Here is a 17,999-nt window from a genome sequence, read left to right as displayed (position 1 = left end):
ACTTGCACGTACATCTTGAATGGTTTCATAAAGATTTTGTGTTACTCAAATGTAAACTGTTTTTTTTTTGTTTGTTTTTTACAGAAACACAATCTGCGGCATTTTAAGGGTTAATTGGAGAAGCTATATTGAGGGTTGAATAAAAAAAGGGATTAATGTCATTTTTTCTGATTAGCTCAGATACGCACAGAGGAGTAGAAAAATTGCCTGCATTATTTGTCAGTTTTATAGAGCGGTTTGTTCTTGTCTTGTGTGAATAGATCGATTCAGTGGAGTTCAATGTGTGGGATATTGGAGGCCCTGCCAACATGTCCACAGTCAATCAGTGTTTCTTCACTGACAAGGCCCTGTATGTAGTTATATGGAACCTGGCCCTGGGGGAAGAGGCTGTGGCGAACCTGCAGTCCTGGTTATTAAACATTGAGGTAAGAAAGAGGCCACTGCATCTCTCCTAGGAACCCTTTTTATTAACCTACTGTTCTTCCTCTCCTCCCCTGGCTCTCTGCGCTCCCCCTGGTGCTTCTTCAGTGAACAGATGCAGTACAGTATGGTGTCCCAAGGTACAGCCAGCCATTGTGGGTGGGAGGTAGCATCCAGCTCCACTGTAGTTACAGAGTTACTGCTGGGTGGAATCCATTTCACTTTTTTTAAAAAGTAGATTTATAAATGTCTCTCTAAGCTGCAGAAGCCGTTATTGATGCATAATTTGGGAATGCTCAGAAAAATGGCTACTGGCCCCAGATTTTGCAAGAGTCAAAGGTAACTGGGAGGATAGTGTTTTAGTGTGTGTATCGGGGTTTGGAGATTGCCAATCCCTGATGAATGACATAGCCAGTCACATACAACGGTCTCTGTATATTACAACTTTTTTTCCAGAGTGTACTTTTTTTTTTTTTGGTGTGTATGTGGAAGGAAAACATACCAATAACAAAACTAACAACCTTACTTTTACCTAATTTACTAATTATGCAAATTGCACATTCTTAAAATATAAGTGCTGATATATTTAAAGCTTTGTCAACAAGTAGTTTTTTTTTTTTTTAGCTCCACTAATGGAGTGATTTCCGCCTTGCTGTTTCTCACTGCAGGCCCGAGCCCCGAATTCTGCTGTGGTGGTGGTAGGGACCCACCTCGATCTGATCAACTCCAAGTTCCGCACGGAGAGGATCGCCACCCTGCGTGCCTACGTCCTGGCAGTGTGCCGCTCCCCCTCCGGAACCCGAGCCACAGGCTACCCCGACATCACCTTTAAACACCTGCAGTCAGTACAGCCTTTCTCAATGCATTCTCATTCCACGGCATTTTATCTAAGCTGAATTACAATTACAAATCCCTTTTGCACAGCCAGACACATCTCTAGTAAGTGCATCTGCCAAAATGTTCCATCACTGAAAAACAGTACAAAATCTTGCTTTTTAATCATCTTGCTTATCAGACAAGCTGTGCAAAAGGAATGAACACCGTGGGTCAAACAAATCTCCATTTGCAGCCCAGAAATTGTACCAGACCCTATTGTAGTAAAGCTGTGTTTCCATTGTCAAATGGAAGTGCTCAGATGCATACTCGTGCCTGTTCCCATTAGGCACTGATCTCAATTAAAAGCAATAGTTTCCGTCTCCAAAGGTAGCTGCATGAGTTGAGATTTGAAGTGGCATTTAACAGCGAGGGAGAGCTGGCCAGCAGTGCTGATGCACAAGTGTCTCTTTCTCTTCTCTAGAGAAGTGTCTTGTAAGACCCTCGAGGGCTTCGATGGGTTACGAAGGCTGCTGTTTCAGGTTTCCTGTAACATAAAGGATATGTCCAATGCAGCAACGCCCCAGAAACTTGTCGGGAGATTGGTGAGTATTCTATAAAAAAAAAAAAACGAAGAACCGTGCAGAGCAATCGGTCAATTTTAAGGGTCCATAAATCCTTTTTCCTTTCAACAGCTTATCAGATCTACTTTTTAAAAAGTTCCTTTTAGAATGAAAAGCTTGTCGCTGGCTTTAACTGAATCTCTCATTTCTGGTACTGTCCAGAATAATAGGAGTGTTTTAATGAATTGGCTCCCTTTTTAATTACAATAACTGTAACCTTGCAGATACCCAAAAGCTATCTGCTTTTACAAGAAGCAGTCCTAGCGGAGCGGCTGAGGAGAGAACTGGAAAATGAAGTCCAGTATCTGACTGACCTGCAGCTGGAGCAGATCATAGACCAGAAACCTGACAGTGATATCAAAGACTACGAGGACCTGCAAAGCGGTGAGTCCTCACCCAAACTCGCTGTGCAAGATTCATTTCTCTCAGAGCTCCCCATTCCTGTCCTAGCCCCAACATCAAGTCAAAAAGTCATTTGCCACTGTGAGGCGTGTGAGTACAAATGGATTTTCCAGACAGTGATTTACGTGTAACAATTAAAATTTTATTTAATATTACATGAAAAAAAAGAAAAATAATAAAGAAGGATGTGAGGGAGGGAGTGCGGGAGTAATCAAAAATAAAGGAACGGAAGCCTCTTAATCCTCTTCGCGTTCTGCTTAAATCCAGAAATAAAACAAAAAGGAATAAAAACAGAAAAGAACCAAGTTAGTAAGGCCTCCGTTCGTGACACAGTCCAAACTCCCAAGTACTTCCCTCCAGCCTTTTTTTCCCCACCTCTATTCCTTAGGACCAACCCCGAACACAGTAGCACGTTCCCTTTAGTATGCAAACCCCGCCCCGGTAGTCAGTGGATCACCAATCCCAAACTGACAGGTATCCTTAATTTCACTTGACTCCAGTGGCTGGAATTTACATACTCGTACTTCCGCCCCTCACCAAGGTGCCGCCCCTCAAAAAGATGACTTTTGTCATGGTCACAAGACCTTGGTAAGGGAAATCCCGAGTTGGTTTGATGCCTTCTACTGTTGGGAGGCTGAATTGCAGACCGAAACCCCTTTGACTCATCACAGCCACATTTATAATTACCCACATAATCTGCTGTATGACCCCTGGGTAGCTTTCATATGCAAGTGTGTTTTGTAATAGTCTGATATTTATCTGAAGAGTTACTATGGCAAGAGAATGCTAGCACACTCCGTGCTTCCAATTTTTTTTCCTTTCTTTTGACAGTTCCTTCATTATATTATGAGTTTCCTTGGACATGCTCTCGGAACATCCAGATACCAGAAATAAACACAGAAGCAAGATGACAGACATGAGTCTTTTCCACCTACAGCTATGGCCAGGTTTTGCCTCACTTAGAATTTTAGGATTGAGCTATTATATATATATATATATATATATATATATATATATATATATATATATATATATATATAAAGCGGTATGTGTAATTCAATATGTTCACGTAACATTATTCAGCAGGTTTCAGTCAACCTTTTATGAAGCTAAACTTGTTAATTCTATTGGGTGATGCAAAATGTTTGGCCATAGCTGTAGCTTCTGCATACTTTTACATATTGTATGCGTGCTATTTGAAAAAGGAAACCTTGTGTGCTACAAAAGGTGCTCGAATAGAGGATTCCAGTCCCTTTCAGCCACTAATGCACAGAAGTTCTTTTGCAATTAGTTGTCAGAAAAAGTCGCTCACGTTTAAAGTCATGTTAGCACATTTGTTTGTTTTGTTTTCCTTCTGATTGGAATGCAGGCATTCTGACACATAGTTTAAAAAAAACAATAATAATCTAGTCCAGGAAAGTATATGAACTTAAAACTGGGGACAATGTTTGTGATCAAATCTGTTCTGGAGATCAAAAATGTTCTGGAGACCAAAGCCCATCTGTTTACTAGTAATCACAGAGCAGAGATAGCCTGGTAGTGGTGATGAGAGCTTCACCTCAAGCCTGCCCACGAGAGAGTCTTACCTGCCAGTGTGCCGGCTTGGTCCTGCTGACGCTGCCTTTTACTCTCGACAGCTCTCGGCTTCCTGATCGAGACGGGAGCGCTCCTCCACTTCCCTGACACGAGCCACGGCCTGCGAAACCTATATTTCCTGGACGCGGTGTGGCTGTCGGAGTGTCTGGAGAGGATCATCAGCATTAAGAGCTCCAAGTCGGTGGTAAAGAACGGCGTGATCAAAGCCGAGGACCTGCGCATGGTGCTGGCGGGAACCGGCTTCACTGCACAAACTGAGGAGCAGTATTTCCAGTTCCTTGCCAAGTTTGAAATCGCACTCCCAGTTGCCAGTGACAGGTGAGCCCTTTTGAAAGCAGTCTCCTTCCTTATTTGTATCCCGTGCTTTTCTCTGTATGAAAATTATCAGTGAACAGACCGTTATAGGAACGCCCTAAAGGGAAAGTGGTTTTTAATGTGGGTTTTCTTTTGTAAATGTGCAGTTGCTCCCAAATGTTCAGACCTCTTTGTGCTGCAGTTACCTGCTGCCTCATCTACTGCCGCCCAAACCGGGATTGGATATCCACGGCTTCCGCCAGCAGACAGCCAACACCATTCAGAGGCTCTTCAAAATGAGCTTCATCCCAGCTGGATTCTGGCAGAGGTTTATAGCTCGGATGTTAATTAGCCTCACAGAAATGGACCTGCAGGTACCAGTAATCCTGTAATGAAACAGCAAAGGGAATTGAGGGCAGGCCTCTGAACAGCTCTTATTCAGCTCTGCTATTCCCTGGGGAGCATCACCCAGGGAGTGCAGAGAGAGAGAACATGACTGTGAATCACTGAATCTCACACTAGTACAAAAATACCAACCGAAATGCAGCAGGTTCCTTTTTATTATTTCAGCAAATGTACATTAAGAGTTTTTTTTTTTTTAATTTAGTAACATGAAACTAAGACTATTCGAGAGAGAGATATCTTTTTTTAATTTTGTTTTTACTGATTTTTATTTTGCTGTAAAATCTGCAAGCAGACTCGCATAGACAGCGATTGCACTGACAGGAAATGACTACATTGTAAGCTGAGAATTTCTGTAATCAATGGTGTTTGTGTTTTTTATTTATTTATTTATTTATTTTTATTTCAGTTGTTTGAGAACAAAAAGAACATAAAGTCTCTGAGAAACAGGCAGACTATAATTTATAGCTTTGCTGGCAACCAGCAGCGAAACCGATGCAGTACCTTCCGCGTCAGGAGAAGCCAGACAATTTACTGGAAGGAGGGGCTGCTGGTGACATTTGATGGTGGCTACCTCAGGTAACCAGAATAAAGTTCCATGTTCAAGTACAATAAGCAGTCTGTATGATATTACTGAACTCCTCCAGCAGGCTTCCAGCCAGGCTGCAATATTTCAGGTCAGACTCCCTTGAATTAAGGGAAGTCTTGGCTCACTAGAATAAATAACAGCCTGTTGCATCAAATGCTCCATTCTGTGACTCATTACTACTTCTGTTCAGATGATGATAGGCTAATTCGCCTTTATTACAGTGTCAAAGAGATTCTTTGTATTTGTTTCAGAGCATTTCAGGTCAAACTAGGTTTCAGCATTGTCTAAGAAAATAAGATTGGGGACATCTTTATAAAAATGAAGAAATCTTAGCAGAATCCTTGGCAGACCACAGCATTACCAGGACTTTGTAGATTTGCAACAACAGCCATGATAGTGTAGTGTTAATAAGATACCATGGCAGTGATGGAAATAAGACTCCTATTGTATAGCAGTTTTTGTGAGGTAATATCTGCACGTGTTTATATGGCCGAATCCATCCACTGTGATATCACCATTTTTAATTGACTTAAAGGGTGTTTTTTTCTATAGGGTGTGACCATACTGATATTGACAGTAAAGCACAGTAGAATCCCAGTATAGCATGGTGTACACAACTAGCGCTTTGAGCGGAAAGATCCACAGCAGTCTGTGATGTGGTGTTTGTGCCTTTCTGTTTGTTCTGGTAGTGTTGAATCATCGGATTTGAACTGGAAAAAGAAGAAGAGTGGAGGGATCAAAATAATCTGCCAATCCGAAAACCGAGATTTCTCTGCCATGGCTTTCATTACAGACCATGTGAACTCCCTGATTGATCAGTGGTTTCCTGGTGAGAGTCTGATTTTCATTACATCTGCTCAGATCCTTCCTGAGGCTTCTCCACTCGCTCCTCTGCTAGTCATTCAGGCTGAAAATTGGCACGTTTTAGGCATCACAGGCAAATCGCTTGTCCTGTAGGATGCTTTTAATTGTATTTTGCAATGCCCTGGTGTTGGGGAATAAATTATAAGCTTCCCAAGCCCTGTTCCATCATTTATCACTTCACAATTTAAATAGGGTCTGCAAACTCAAGCTCTTAAGGTTTAGTCACTAAAGCTCAACATCAACACATTACATATTGCAGCAGGTGTGGGACGAACTTGTTTCCGTTCAACAAGGCAGCTGGTTTCAGGGCATCAGCGTTGTGATAATGTAGTGTCAACACTAGCAACAGGGCTGAGGTCAGAATTTCTTTAAAAGCAGCCAGACCGGGTGGGAATATGTGCTCAGATGATCTATGACATTAAACACTCAATAATAAAGTCTGAATAAAGCTTAAAGAAACGTCTTAGTGTACCGTGGCTCTGTACAACACCTTCTGTCTTTTAAAACACACTGCAGAATCCAAGGCATGCCTCTGTGGAGTGCTGGCATCAATATGAGCCATACTTCAGTTGATGACCTTGACTGAAGCAGCTTATCAGTAAAATGGTTCATACTAGAACGTCTACTGATTGGGTATAACTCTTCTTGACCTGTTGGTTATGCAGCCATTCAGAACTATTTAATCAAGCTCAGTAGAGTATGCTATCCTCTGTGTGTTGCGAGTGACAGACGTTTCAGCTTTCTGCCTGCATCTGACTCAGTTACCAGAACTTGTATTATTAATGTACTTTTTTTTTTTTTAATAACATAACATGTAGTGTTTTGACAAATTATAATTTGATCCATTTTTTTTTTTAGATATATTCCTGCAATGGAGACATTGCAGTGATTTAATAGATTTCTGGTTATCCGCTCGCTCCTTCTTTGCATGCCTGCTGTACTTTTGAACAGATCAGTGGCTGTAAACCCTGGCTGAGGATCTCCTGCATTGCTTCGGAGTCAGTTACAATGCCCTTCTTTATTTCCAGCTCTGACTGCCAGTGAAAACGATGGCACTCTGCTGATCGAGCAGTATGCGCTGTGCCCCTGCTGCGCTACAGCAACCACAGAGAGGGCAGACGTGCCGGGGGCATCGAGGGCAGTGCACTACTTCAACATGGAAGACTGCGTTCACGCTGCCATGCAACTGGATCACATTGTCTGTCCGAATCACCCCTCTGTCCCAGTGCCCCTTCAAGAGCTGGTCCCAGAGCTCTTCATGACTGATCTCCCTGCACGGTAGCGTCTTCATTCCCTCTTGCTGGAGCTCTCATTGCTCTCTTTCTGTGCCTGTTCTCGGTATGCAGTCTCCAATATTCATCTCTTGCACAGTGTGCAGCCCAGATGGACATCACTCTGTTTGGATTTTGGTTTGAGGATGCGCAACAAAACAAAAATCCTAATCTATTATTTTTGTTTAGGGGGTAAAATGCCAGCCATCTGTTCCATTTTATTTCAGCACTTACTGTATGTATATGCATTACAATATATACATACATACATACTACGCAGGAAGAGCAAGATCATGTGTTCTAGTTGGCATTTGCTGTACACTGGTGCAATAAACAAAGTCTATAATATTTACAATGAGGGTTGTTTTCACAAAATCCTTTATCTACATACAATAACATCATTGTAATGAATGCTCTAGGCACACCTGGTCGTGGCATAGAAGAGACTGTATAAAGTTTGCTTGCAGGCTGTTTCTGTTAAATACAAATAAAAGGAACCTGAAATATAATGAATGCCTCTATGAAATGTAATAATCCAAAGGGGTTTCTTGTCCGTGACGTGGAGGGTGTATGAGGTTGTGGTTTCTGTTGCAGGTTGTTTCTTGAAAAGAGCAGCCTGGAGTACAGCGAGGATGAAAGCAACATCCTTGGGCAGGGTGGCAGTGGGACCGTTATATTCAAGGCCCAATACAAGGATACGCCTGTCGCAGTGAAGAGGTTCCAGTTCAAGAGGTGTCGACAGCAGTCCTTCGATGCCAGCACAGGTAAGGGTGCCCTCTTCACCCAGCGAGACTCCCACCCTCCAAGGAATGACAGCGCACCAACGCTCTGGAGCTGCCGGATGCTGTTTCTTGAGGGTGCCATGTGGGGATGACAGCAGTTCTTCTCACAGCTCTGACCTTTATTATCATTACAGTTGTGCTGTTCCCTTGCTGCCTGCTCAGTTTGTCACAGTTCCTTTTCATCTCTGCTCTGAAGATCAGATTTATGACTGCTGTCAAGTTAATAAATCCAGTGTATGTTAATGAGAATTTGGCTACAGTGCACGACTTGGATAATATACAGGGTGCCCCAAAAGTCTGGAATAGTAGTCAATATCCTGTTTGTTATAAACATAAGAAATAGGAAAGCAACCAATTCATAATTGTGCTTATGATGGCTGAGTTCTAAATTAAATGAAACGTTTTTTTAAATGCCTAGCAGTGAGCTCGCTTTTGTGTTCTTAAACTATTCTGCATTTTCAAATAGCTATAAGGTAAAATTCTTTAGTTTGTTTACGTTGTTCTAGTGATTCCTAGCATAGTGCAATAATCATTTTAAACATGGAAGGAATTTAATTTACCCGAACGGGCCTCCTGGGGCGTCTGGTTTATTATCCAGCTGGTGGATTAATAATGGGGTGCAGGAGACCTAATGGATACACAGCTAGTGCAAACAGTATAGAGTGAGCTTGAGATCCTATCACTCCCCTTTAGACGGAGTAGAAAAGAGGTACACCGGGATTTCATTTAACTAGACAAACAGGCTTGGGATTCTGATGAAGGGTTAAAGAGCTTGTATAAATGCTACGTGTGTCCTTTGCAGTTGGATCTCTGTTTCCGAGGATGTTTCTTTCTCATTCGAACCCAGCATGATGCTGTAAGAGCTGGAGTTTGGGGGTTGAAACTTGCCTTCCATAATTGTTCAATCATTGGGAAGCACAATATATCGAATGTGCATTATAACTGGAATGTATACAGCAACCCCTTCCCGTTTGTCAGCAAATTGATATTCCCAGCTGTCAATCTAGACCAATTTCAGGAATGTGTCTTGTATTCCACACTTCATTCAAACCAGTTTGGAATATTTAGAATTGTTTTTGCGTGATTTATTTACGTTCTATTCATGAGTGGTAGAAACCAGTTCCATTGGGCTTTACTGGAAATCTGTTGATTTAAAATTGTTTGTGATCTTTTTTATCGCTTTCAGTTCCACTTCTAACATCCTGCGTTTTACCAGGGTTTGGTGAAGTTTAAAAAATAAATAAATTAATCGTTTAATGTATACCTGGGTTAGCAGGAAATGACAAATTGAACAAAATGATGGGAAAACGCAGTAAACCAGTGCTTTTATATGTAGGAATCCCTTATGCATGCTGGTTGTTTACATAAGATTCATGCTGATCGTTTGCCAGAGACCTCTTCACTTGCAAGCTTTTCATTGGCATGGAATCTGACGTCAAGTGATAAACATTTTTTGTTAGTTTTTAGTGTTTCCTTTTTTGCAACAGTAACTAAAGCCTTACAGAGTTCAGAAATATTCCTCCTAGCAGGGGCTGCCTCACACTGTGACTGCTGAGGGGGAGGGCTAAAGGTGACAAACATGTCAATAACTCTTAACTGAATGAAAGAAAAGCAGTGTTCAGAAAACTCCATTCTGCATTGTGTTATGTTAGAACAACAAAACGTGAAACTGTATGATTTAACGAAAATAAAATAATTGCTGCCAGAGTAGCTTAACACTGAGTGTGGACCCCTGCTCAGTATGGTATCTACATCTATTTTTAATGAAGTCATTAAACTGTTTAAATTGTAAATCTCTGCATCCACATTTGGTACTATGCTACAAAGAGTTGACTCATTTCATAACATAATTCAGAGTATAAATTGTGCACCAGAGATATATTGTCTTTGGTTTTTATATTGAAACCAACCCCTGCTTGTGTAAATATAGCATATAATTGTTATTTAGACTAATGGAGAAGTTAGGAATACTTTTAATAGCCTCGTTATTGGAAGAAGGTGTAGTGAGACCTCATTCAGAATGCATGTTTCGTAACAAAAGTATTATGTTTGGGGCTTAACGGCTGTTTAAAAAGTTGGGGGTACAGTCAATGCAGCTGGGGCATATAGTAATCTAATTCAGAATAAACGTTCATTTCATTCAGATTGGTGCCTTTGCGGTCGTGAACTCCCTCTTCTGCAGACAGGAGGGGTATTTCATAGCCACTCTGCAACAATAAGATCCTAATGTTCAAATACAACATATTTTCTAGTTAGAAACAAATAATGCCCTGCTCACAATATTCTTATTTTTTCAATATTGATTCAGACACTATGGTTAGACACTTGCGGTCCATGGATGCTCTGAGGATTTTTTCGGAGTTCCGTCAGGAGGCCAGCATGCTCCATTCCCTGCAGCATCCATGCATCGTGTCTCTGATTGGAATCAGCATTCATCCACTCTGCTTCGCTCTGCAGCTGGCCCCTTTGGGCAGCCTCAACACTGTGCTGGAGGAGTACTCCAAGGGTAAGTACATTTCTGTAATCGACAGCCAATTCCAGGGATGGAAAGACCACTCTCGCTGCACAGCAGTTTGTTCCATTCCTGGTTTTACTATGAGGTTAATAAGACACACCTGAGCTTGTTACCTATACACTGTGGCTAATCAAGCACATATTAAAACCTGGAATGGGTGAAACTGCTATGCAGTAGGAGTCTTATTTCAATCTCTGAAATTCTGTATACCTCAAGCTTGGGATACTCACAAAGCCTAGCTTGTGCACTGGTTGAATAAGTCCCAGTCTCACTGAAATCTCAATGTTTCCTCAAAGCAGGAGTTCTGTTTATGCCACTGGGGCCCATGCTGACCTTCAAGGCAGCCTATCAGATTGCAGCAGGGCTGGCCTACCTGCACAGGAAGAACATCATCTTCTGTGACCTGAAATCTGACAACATTCTAGTTTGGTCACTGGAGACAAACGACCCTGTGAACGTCAAGCTTTCAGATTACGGAATCTCCCGGCAGTCGTTCCACGAAGGAGCTCTGGGGGTGGAAGGAACACCGGGCTACCAGGCACCAGAGATCCTACCTGGCATTGTCTATGATGAGAAGGTACGGAACCTTCCTGGAGGTTCAAATTATTAGAGAGAGAGAGCGAGAGAGAGAGAGAGAGAGAGAGAGAGAGAGAGAGAGAGAGAGAGAGAGAGAGAGAGAGAGAGAGAGAGAGCCCATGAGGATCACACTGGCCACGAAATGTTGGGTTTTTTTGGGGGGTTTTTTTGTGCAAACATAAACTAGAGCAGTGATGATAGTCTTTTATAATGGTCCAGTCATTCACTTTTTTTTTTCAAATGCCATTTATTCAGGTCGTAATAAACTTTGTCCCTTGTCCCTGCCAGAGGTAATTTGATAAACAGTCTACATTTACAGTGGAAGTCTTTGTGCAGTCATATGAGATGAGTAGCTGTACCCGTGGTTCTCATGAGTTCATGTGGCCTTTATCACCTGGACCTGAACTCATTAACTCTATTGGCTTTTATCTATTCTGTAAGTAACCACTGACTAGCTAATGAAATGAGGCAGTGTGGAGTGAGGTCTATAAATTCCCACAGAGAATGACATTCGCCATCTATAAGAAATATAGGGATTTTAAATCTGCTGATGAAACTGCCGGGTGCTTTTTACCACGCTGCACAAAGGAAAATTATAGGTCCCTAAAATCACAGACATGGACTTGCATAGCAATCACCTCCTCGTTATAGAATGAGTCATTTTTGTTCTGTAATTTGAGTAAATGCAGCTTTTTTTGTTCACAAAATTACTAAATCGTTTTTGTCTGATGTACTGTTCTTTCTTGAATTGCACTAAATTGTGACTCTCTTTTCATATAGTTTACTCTAGAACGAAATCATCTAACTATCCCTTTTCAGTATGTTGTGTTCTGTAAATACAGATAATGTGCACGTGTGCTTACTTTATTGATTGAAAAAAAAAATGCAGCCTTGGATTGTCCTGTGAGATGGTCCTTTTCATTTTAAAAGGAATGCAGTGTACTGACCACAGTACTCTCGTGAAAACTGGGGCTTTGATCCACATCCTTCTGCAGTACAGTCCAGTGCTCTAACTAGAATGCTTGAGGTTAGAGCATAATGGAAGTAAGATCAGGACGTAGTTAGCCAGACCTGACACATTTTTATGAAAAAATGTCACACATAGGAATGAGGTCCATATACCACATGCATATACAGTCTGGCTTTATTGTATTTTTCTAAACAGTCAGACTATGACTGTTTCCGATAATTGATTCTAATTCCTAGTTTACTCAAAATAGTCTCAGTGGTTGTCCCGGGTTGACAGTGTGCACTGTATGGTTTGTTCTCCTATGGAATGGTTCTATATTGTTTGTGCCCATGTCCAGGTGGATATGTTCTCCTATGGGATGGTTCTGTACGAGCTGTTGTCCGGGAGACGGCCTGTGCTCGGTCAGCATCAGTTGCAGATTGTGAAGAAGCTCTCCAAGGGGATCCGACCAGTGCTGGGACTCCCAGAGGAGGTGCAGTTCCACTGCCTGCAGACTCTCATGCTGCAGTGCTGGGACACCAAGCCTGAGAAGGTACAGGGGGGAGAGTTATTACTGGGTATGTCAGCTCACCACTGTACATGGGCACAAATCATATAATCACAGTTTTTAACATCTTGAAATAAGAAATGGACCAATCCACATAAGTCTGTATTTGAGAAAATCATTATTTATTTAATAATCATTGTATTTATTTAATTCACTCATTATTTATAAACACACATAGAAAGTGTTTTATTTATATCTTATTTATTTATATCTGTTCGTGCCAACAAAGTTAGATTCCCAATAACAGCAAAGATAACCAAAAAACACTTTAAAGGGGATAACAGCTTTCAGTATTTTGCTGTGTTGTTATTTTGGCCAGTCAAGCACAACGTATTATGTTTAAATCTGTCCGGGAGCTTTTGTGAATAATGCGCATACCATTTTAATAGAACACTAGCCTGGATATCCTGAATTCAGACCACTAGAAAATGCCTGACTGTCTTTGTTTGTGGTTCTTGTCTTGTGTTCAGCGTCCTGTAGCTCTCTCCCTGCTGAAGCAGATGCAGGAGCCCAGCTTTCCTACCTTCATGTATCTCCTGCCCAGTGAGAGGCACTCCCAGCTGTTTCTCCCCACAGAGCAGGAGCACACTGTTGTGTTTTGGGATGGGGAGAATGAGGAGAGGTACTCCTATTTCCATGCTCCGAATGAACACTTGAGCCAAGGATCACTGCAGTGTTTCTGAAAATTGTTCTAAAAATTAATATTAAACGTATTTATAAAGAAGACACACTAGACCTTATTCATTTAGTCCTGGTACTTTCCATCCTCATGTATATACAGATACATCTTGAGCCCCACTGCTTGCAATACAAATGAATGACAGAGGCTTCTTGAATAAGCAGTCTTTAGTAGCCAAAAATACGTCAAGTTTATTTCCGGTTTCACAGTATAAAGCTAATATTTAGCGTATCGTCTTTATGCTAGATCTTGGCTTATTCAGGACTCTAATTGTAGATTGCAGGTTCTTTTTATAGCCAACACTGCTAACAGCAGTACTGTTATAGAGCCCTGTGGATTTGTGGTCATGGCACAGCCTTTCATTAAAGCCTTAACCGTGTAATTGGTACTTTTATTTCAGGATAATGACAGAACGAGAGGTTTGTGCGATTGTGTTTGTGTTGGACTAACTAGGAAAAAGCACAAATGTACTATTAATTTGCATGGCCACTTCTTATAATACTGTGCTCTGGGGGCTATTGAAAGCAGCAGGGTACCCACTAAAATGTGATTTCATTGCTGTATGCTTCCGCCATCTATTTAAATTTTTGGATGTGGCATCTCAGTAAGTCTGTCCTGTGTATTTTAACATGCTTTGCTTGCAATCACAGGAATTACACCGTGGTGAACATAGAGAAAGGCCTGGTGGAAGTGCAGAGAATGGTTTGTGGTGGAATGAAGTTGAGTTGTCAACTGAAAATAGAGAATGTACTCTGGACAGCGACAGAGGTAAAGTGCTGAGGACTTTTAAAAGCAGGTCAAAGATTTTGATAAATTCCTTAATCTGTGGGAAATTTTTTTGGGCTCTGCCCAGGCTTTTCATTGCTAAGTATCAGATCAATGTTTTGTGTAATGCTGTTTGGGTCTATCACATGTTTTGTTTACCTGCAGTTTTCTTCCAGGAATGATGGAGAATGTTAGTCTTCTTTGCTCGGTCAATTTGTATTGCATATAAAAGACTATAAATACAAGCTCATGCATATTAAAAGAAGCTGTGTTCACTTTGTGACCTTATGCTAAAAATATGTAACCATGTCATTTATTTGTAGGACCACAATATTTATATTTACATTCTGAAAGGCATGTGTCCACTAAGTACTCCACAGAAGTGTCTCCCCTGCCCGGCTATTGTAACTTGCATGCTTGCAGTGCCTGCTAAGAAGAAGGTAAGTGCTGAAGTCGTTTGGATTATTTCAAACTGAGATTCCCATGCACTGTACCAAGCTTACAACACAGCAGGGCTTCACATTTGTTTTTTTTTGTCTTTCTTTAGACTTTACCTCTAGTCTTTGTCGGAATGGCAGATGGACTAGTTACAGCGTACACGCTGATCAATAACCTCCCACATGAAAGCCAATCCTACCTGTGCTCGCACACTCTCAATAAATCCATCTTTAAGATCTCAGATGACGACCCACGACAAAAGCCCTACCCGGTGAAGGTCATGGTGCTGGTGAAGAGCGGCTCGGAGATCTGGTACAGCACTGGCCCCGGCATTCTCATCATAGACTGTTTGACCCTTCAGGCTGTCAAAAGACTAGATCCGTACATCTATCCCTCCACTGTCATCTCAATGGCCTGCAATTCTGGCTGCGGTGGAGAAGAGGCAGTTTGGTGTTTGGACGACAAGACCAACACCTTGCTAATGTACCACGCCGCTACATACCAGCTGTGTGCCCGCTACTTCTGCGGAGACAGCAATCCTCTCCGAGACATGTTTGCAGTCCAGAAATCTGCTGAGGTGATTCCAGACACTACACCTACCTCCTCCACCTCCCCCTCCATTGATGAGAAGGGCTCTGAAACCAACAGCCCTGGGGAGGTGACCATCATCTACAATAGGGAAGCGGGGACCCAGATAATAAGACACCAGGACTCCCTGACAGACTATTGCTCAATGTCTTCCTGCTCTTCTGACCGGCTGTCACAGATTGACCGGTCCAGCTCCGGGATCTTGAATTCTCTTACCAGCTCCACCAGCATGCCCTTTTCCACAGACTGCGAGGAGTCGGACAGGTGGCAGGATCAGATGGGCATGCCTGTGCCGGAGAGCATGGATTCCTCTCCCCAGGGTGACGCTGTGGAGGGCCTGCAAGCTGTGAAAGTGCTCGCAGTTAAGGACACCTTGTGGATCCCAAGGTAACGAGTCTCTTGAATGAAAAGTGTTGACCACCAGACCTCATGGTAGAGATTACACTAGTGTAGCGGGCAGCATGTCCCTGTTTTGTAGAGTTTGTAGACTGTCGTGCTTTGCCTTCTATCTGTTCCTGTGTCCTCATTGTTGTTTGGCTTGGCGTTTGCAGGAGAGGCGGGGATGTAATCGTTATTGAGCTGGAGAAGGGGTCTGGCAGCAGGGGCAGAGTGTTCGCAGTGCTCAAGGAAGCTGCTCTGGCTCAACGTGGGTAAGCTCAATTATTCCCGTATGATTGGTGTAATTTGTAAATCTAGGCAGGATTCAAAGTACACAATTGCTATTTAGAACAAAAATACATTAAAAAATAAGTACTGTAATTATTAGGCAAGTATTTTACAATAAAAAAACACTTGTGTGTACATGCTGCTTCATTGTGTATTTACATTTATATTTAAATTGGCCATTTCACCGATGCTGTGTTTTGGGGTCAAAGCATGTCCTATGTATTTTACATAGTTTACCAAACTATTATACTTTTATACCCACCAGTATTTATGCCAGACCTGAAATACTCTTATATGTGTATGCTGATTCAGCTTCAGAAGGCTCACAGAAATCATTAATCTTCATAGTTTAATAGTTTGCTTGACTGTAATTATTCCTGTTCAAGTTCTCCCAGCTGTTCCTCCTTTTAAGGAGGACTTTTGGTTAAAGTTATAAATGCAAAGTGGATTGTAGGGATGTCAAACTGAGTACCACCAATGCACCCCAAACTCATTTAATACACTACCATCATAGCTAGCTTTTGAGATTAGATTCCTATTGCAACTGCACCTTCTTATGCAATGTGTTGAGCCAGCCCCCCCCCCCCGGGAAGCATTTCCTAGCACTACCTTCTCATTTCTCAGTAGCTGCACTTTAAGTTTGATTTTTTTTTTTTTTTTTGTCAATGCTCTCTGTTTTTCCCAGGGTGCTGGTTGAAGCTGCTGTAGTTGCAAAGGACACTGTTGTGTGCGGCTTTCAGAATGAAAACATGGAGTGGTGCCTGGCTGTCTGGAGAGGCTGGGGAGCCAGAGAGTTTGAAATCTTCTACCAGTCCTACGAGGAGCTGGGAAAGCTCGAGATCGGCATGAGAAAAAGAAGGTAGCTCTTGTGTGGCTCAAAATCAGGCCTCTGTGAAGGATGTGCTTTGGGGAATAGAGACTGACCGCCTTCAGTGTTTCAACCTGAAGGGAGGCATGCTTCGACCAGAAGTGCTGTAGACAAGAAAAGCATGGAACTGTTAGCTTGCAAACACTGTGGGTGTGTGGCTATTATTGAAATCAGGTTACACATGCATGCTGTAAAGTCATTAGAACACCATAAACTACTTAGAGGCTGCCTAACTTAATGGATGCCTTTACAATGTCCAAATATGAGCTACGTTGAAATGCTTTAGAATTTGAGACACTGGGGCAAACATAGCATGCTAGAAACAGACCCTGAATATACTGCACTGCATGTTCTAAGTGGAGCAAGAAATGCTGTTTAACCCATGTAAGATTACTTAACCGGGCTATGTGTAATGTTCTTGTAAATATCATGAAATAAGCTGTATATGTAGATTTTTTTTTGTGTAAATAAAACCTAAATAAAATGGACGGTCTTCATATAAAAACCATAATGTATTCCAAGAAGGAGAGCAATAACAAAATCAAATGGTTGAATGAAAAATCGAACAATCTTGTCTGTTAATAAAGGAGGTACAGTATCTACATTTGATATCAAGTTACCTATAACTAAAAACAGTAATCATTTTGTCCAGTAATAATTACCCATGCTGTTTATTAAGTTCAAATCGAGTGTCTGATAAACCCATAATTACCCATAATTACCCCCCTGTTATTATACGCTCATAAAAATAGACGCAGGTAAACAGCAATTGTCCTTAAAAGCCCACATTAAATGGTCCTTTTTTCATTATTCATTCTCAGGGTAACAAATAAAGAACAAAGAAAAGAAAGGCCACCAAAGCCATTTGGTTTTCTAGTCGCACATGTAGCAAACATGTTAATGTTCTCAGTTTTGTATACCTATATTCGGTCTGGTACAATTTCACTTTCCGGGTCATTTCACCACAGCTGCACTGTTTTGGGGAGGACTGGTTGGAAAGCATGTCAGTTATTGGGGGGGGGGGGGGGGGGGGGGGGTGGGGTGGAGCAGTTGTTTTGGTTAATGACAGGAAAGAAGACCTTGAAGAGGTACAATATCACCCTCCAAATGTAACGACCTAGGAAGAGTGAGACTAGGAATGCAAATAGAGCTTTCTTTAACCTAGAATAGTACCAGATATATAAAGCCATATAAAGCCTTCTTGTATGTTTTTAAATTGGAAACAAACCCATGGTCGTTTTTATTCCTGATGTCTTGATGGAAGTGAAGGCCTTGAGCCTGGCTCCTCGCCTCTGAAAATAAGCCTATCTGAAGAGCTTGGGTGGGGCTTC

At 41.8% G+C, this 17,999-nt stretch overlaps 1 protein-coding gene across 4 annotated transcripts in view; it reads left to right on the top strand.

Moving 5' to 3' along the window:
* Positions 1-17,518, top strand: part of LOC121294764 (leucine-rich repeat serine/threonine-protein kinase 1-like) — a 39,000-nt gene extending 21,482 nt beyond the window's left edge. Inside the window, exons 16-34 of one of the 4 annotated variants that reach the window (XM_041218839.1) lie at positions 261-425; positions 1,089-1,261; positions 1,718-1,838; positions 2,081-2,240; positions 3,896-4,172; positions 4,351-4,522; positions 4,960-5,129; positions 5,829-5,968; positions 7,032-7,281; positions 7,869-8,038; positions 10,365-10,562; positions 10,868-11,148; positions 12,455-12,649; positions 13,135-13,286; positions 13,994-14,111; positions 14,432-14,548; positions 14,656-15,521; positions 15,686-15,784; positions 16,486-17,518. In XM_041218839.1, the coding sequence (XP_041074773.1) occupies positions 261-425; positions 1,089-1,261; positions 1,718-1,838; positions 2,081-2,240; positions 3,896-4,172; positions 4,351-4,522; positions 4,960-5,129; positions 5,829-5,968; positions 7,032-7,281; positions 7,869-8,038; positions 10,365-10,562; positions 10,868-11,148; positions 12,455-12,649; positions 13,135-13,286; positions 13,994-14,111; positions 14,432-14,548; positions 14,656-15,521; positions 15,686-15,784; positions 16,486-16,663 (4,002 nt within the window). In that variant the 3' untranslated portion in view covers positions 16,664-17,518. The remainder of the gene's footprint in view (positions 1-260; positions 426-1,088; positions 1,262-1,717; positions 1,839-2,080; positions 2,241-3,895; positions 4,173-4,350; positions 4,523-4,959; positions 5,130-5,828; positions 5,969-7,031; positions 7,282-7,868; positions 8,039-10,364; positions 10,563-10,867; positions 11,149-12,454; positions 12,650-13,134; positions 13,287-13,993; positions 14,112-14,431; positions 14,549-14,655; positions 15,522-15,685; positions 15,785-16,485) is intronic. The other 3 variants (XM_041218841.1, XM_041218840.1, XM_041218842.1) reach the window with 3 other exon arrangements.
* The last annotated feature ends 481 nt before the right edge of the window (positions 17,519-17,999 follow it).

This window comes from Polyodon spathula, chromosome 19 (assembly GCF_017654505.1).
Source record: "Polyodon spathula isolate WHYD16114869_AA chromosome 19, ASM1765450v1, whole genome shotgun sequence".
NCBI classification, from domain to species: Eukaryota; Metazoa; Chordata; class Actinopteri; order Acipenseriformes; family Polyodontidae; genus Polyodon; species Polyodon spathula.
The sequence above is the reverse complement of the archived record's forward strand: the minus strand, read 5'-3'. Positions and strand labels throughout refer to the sequence as shown.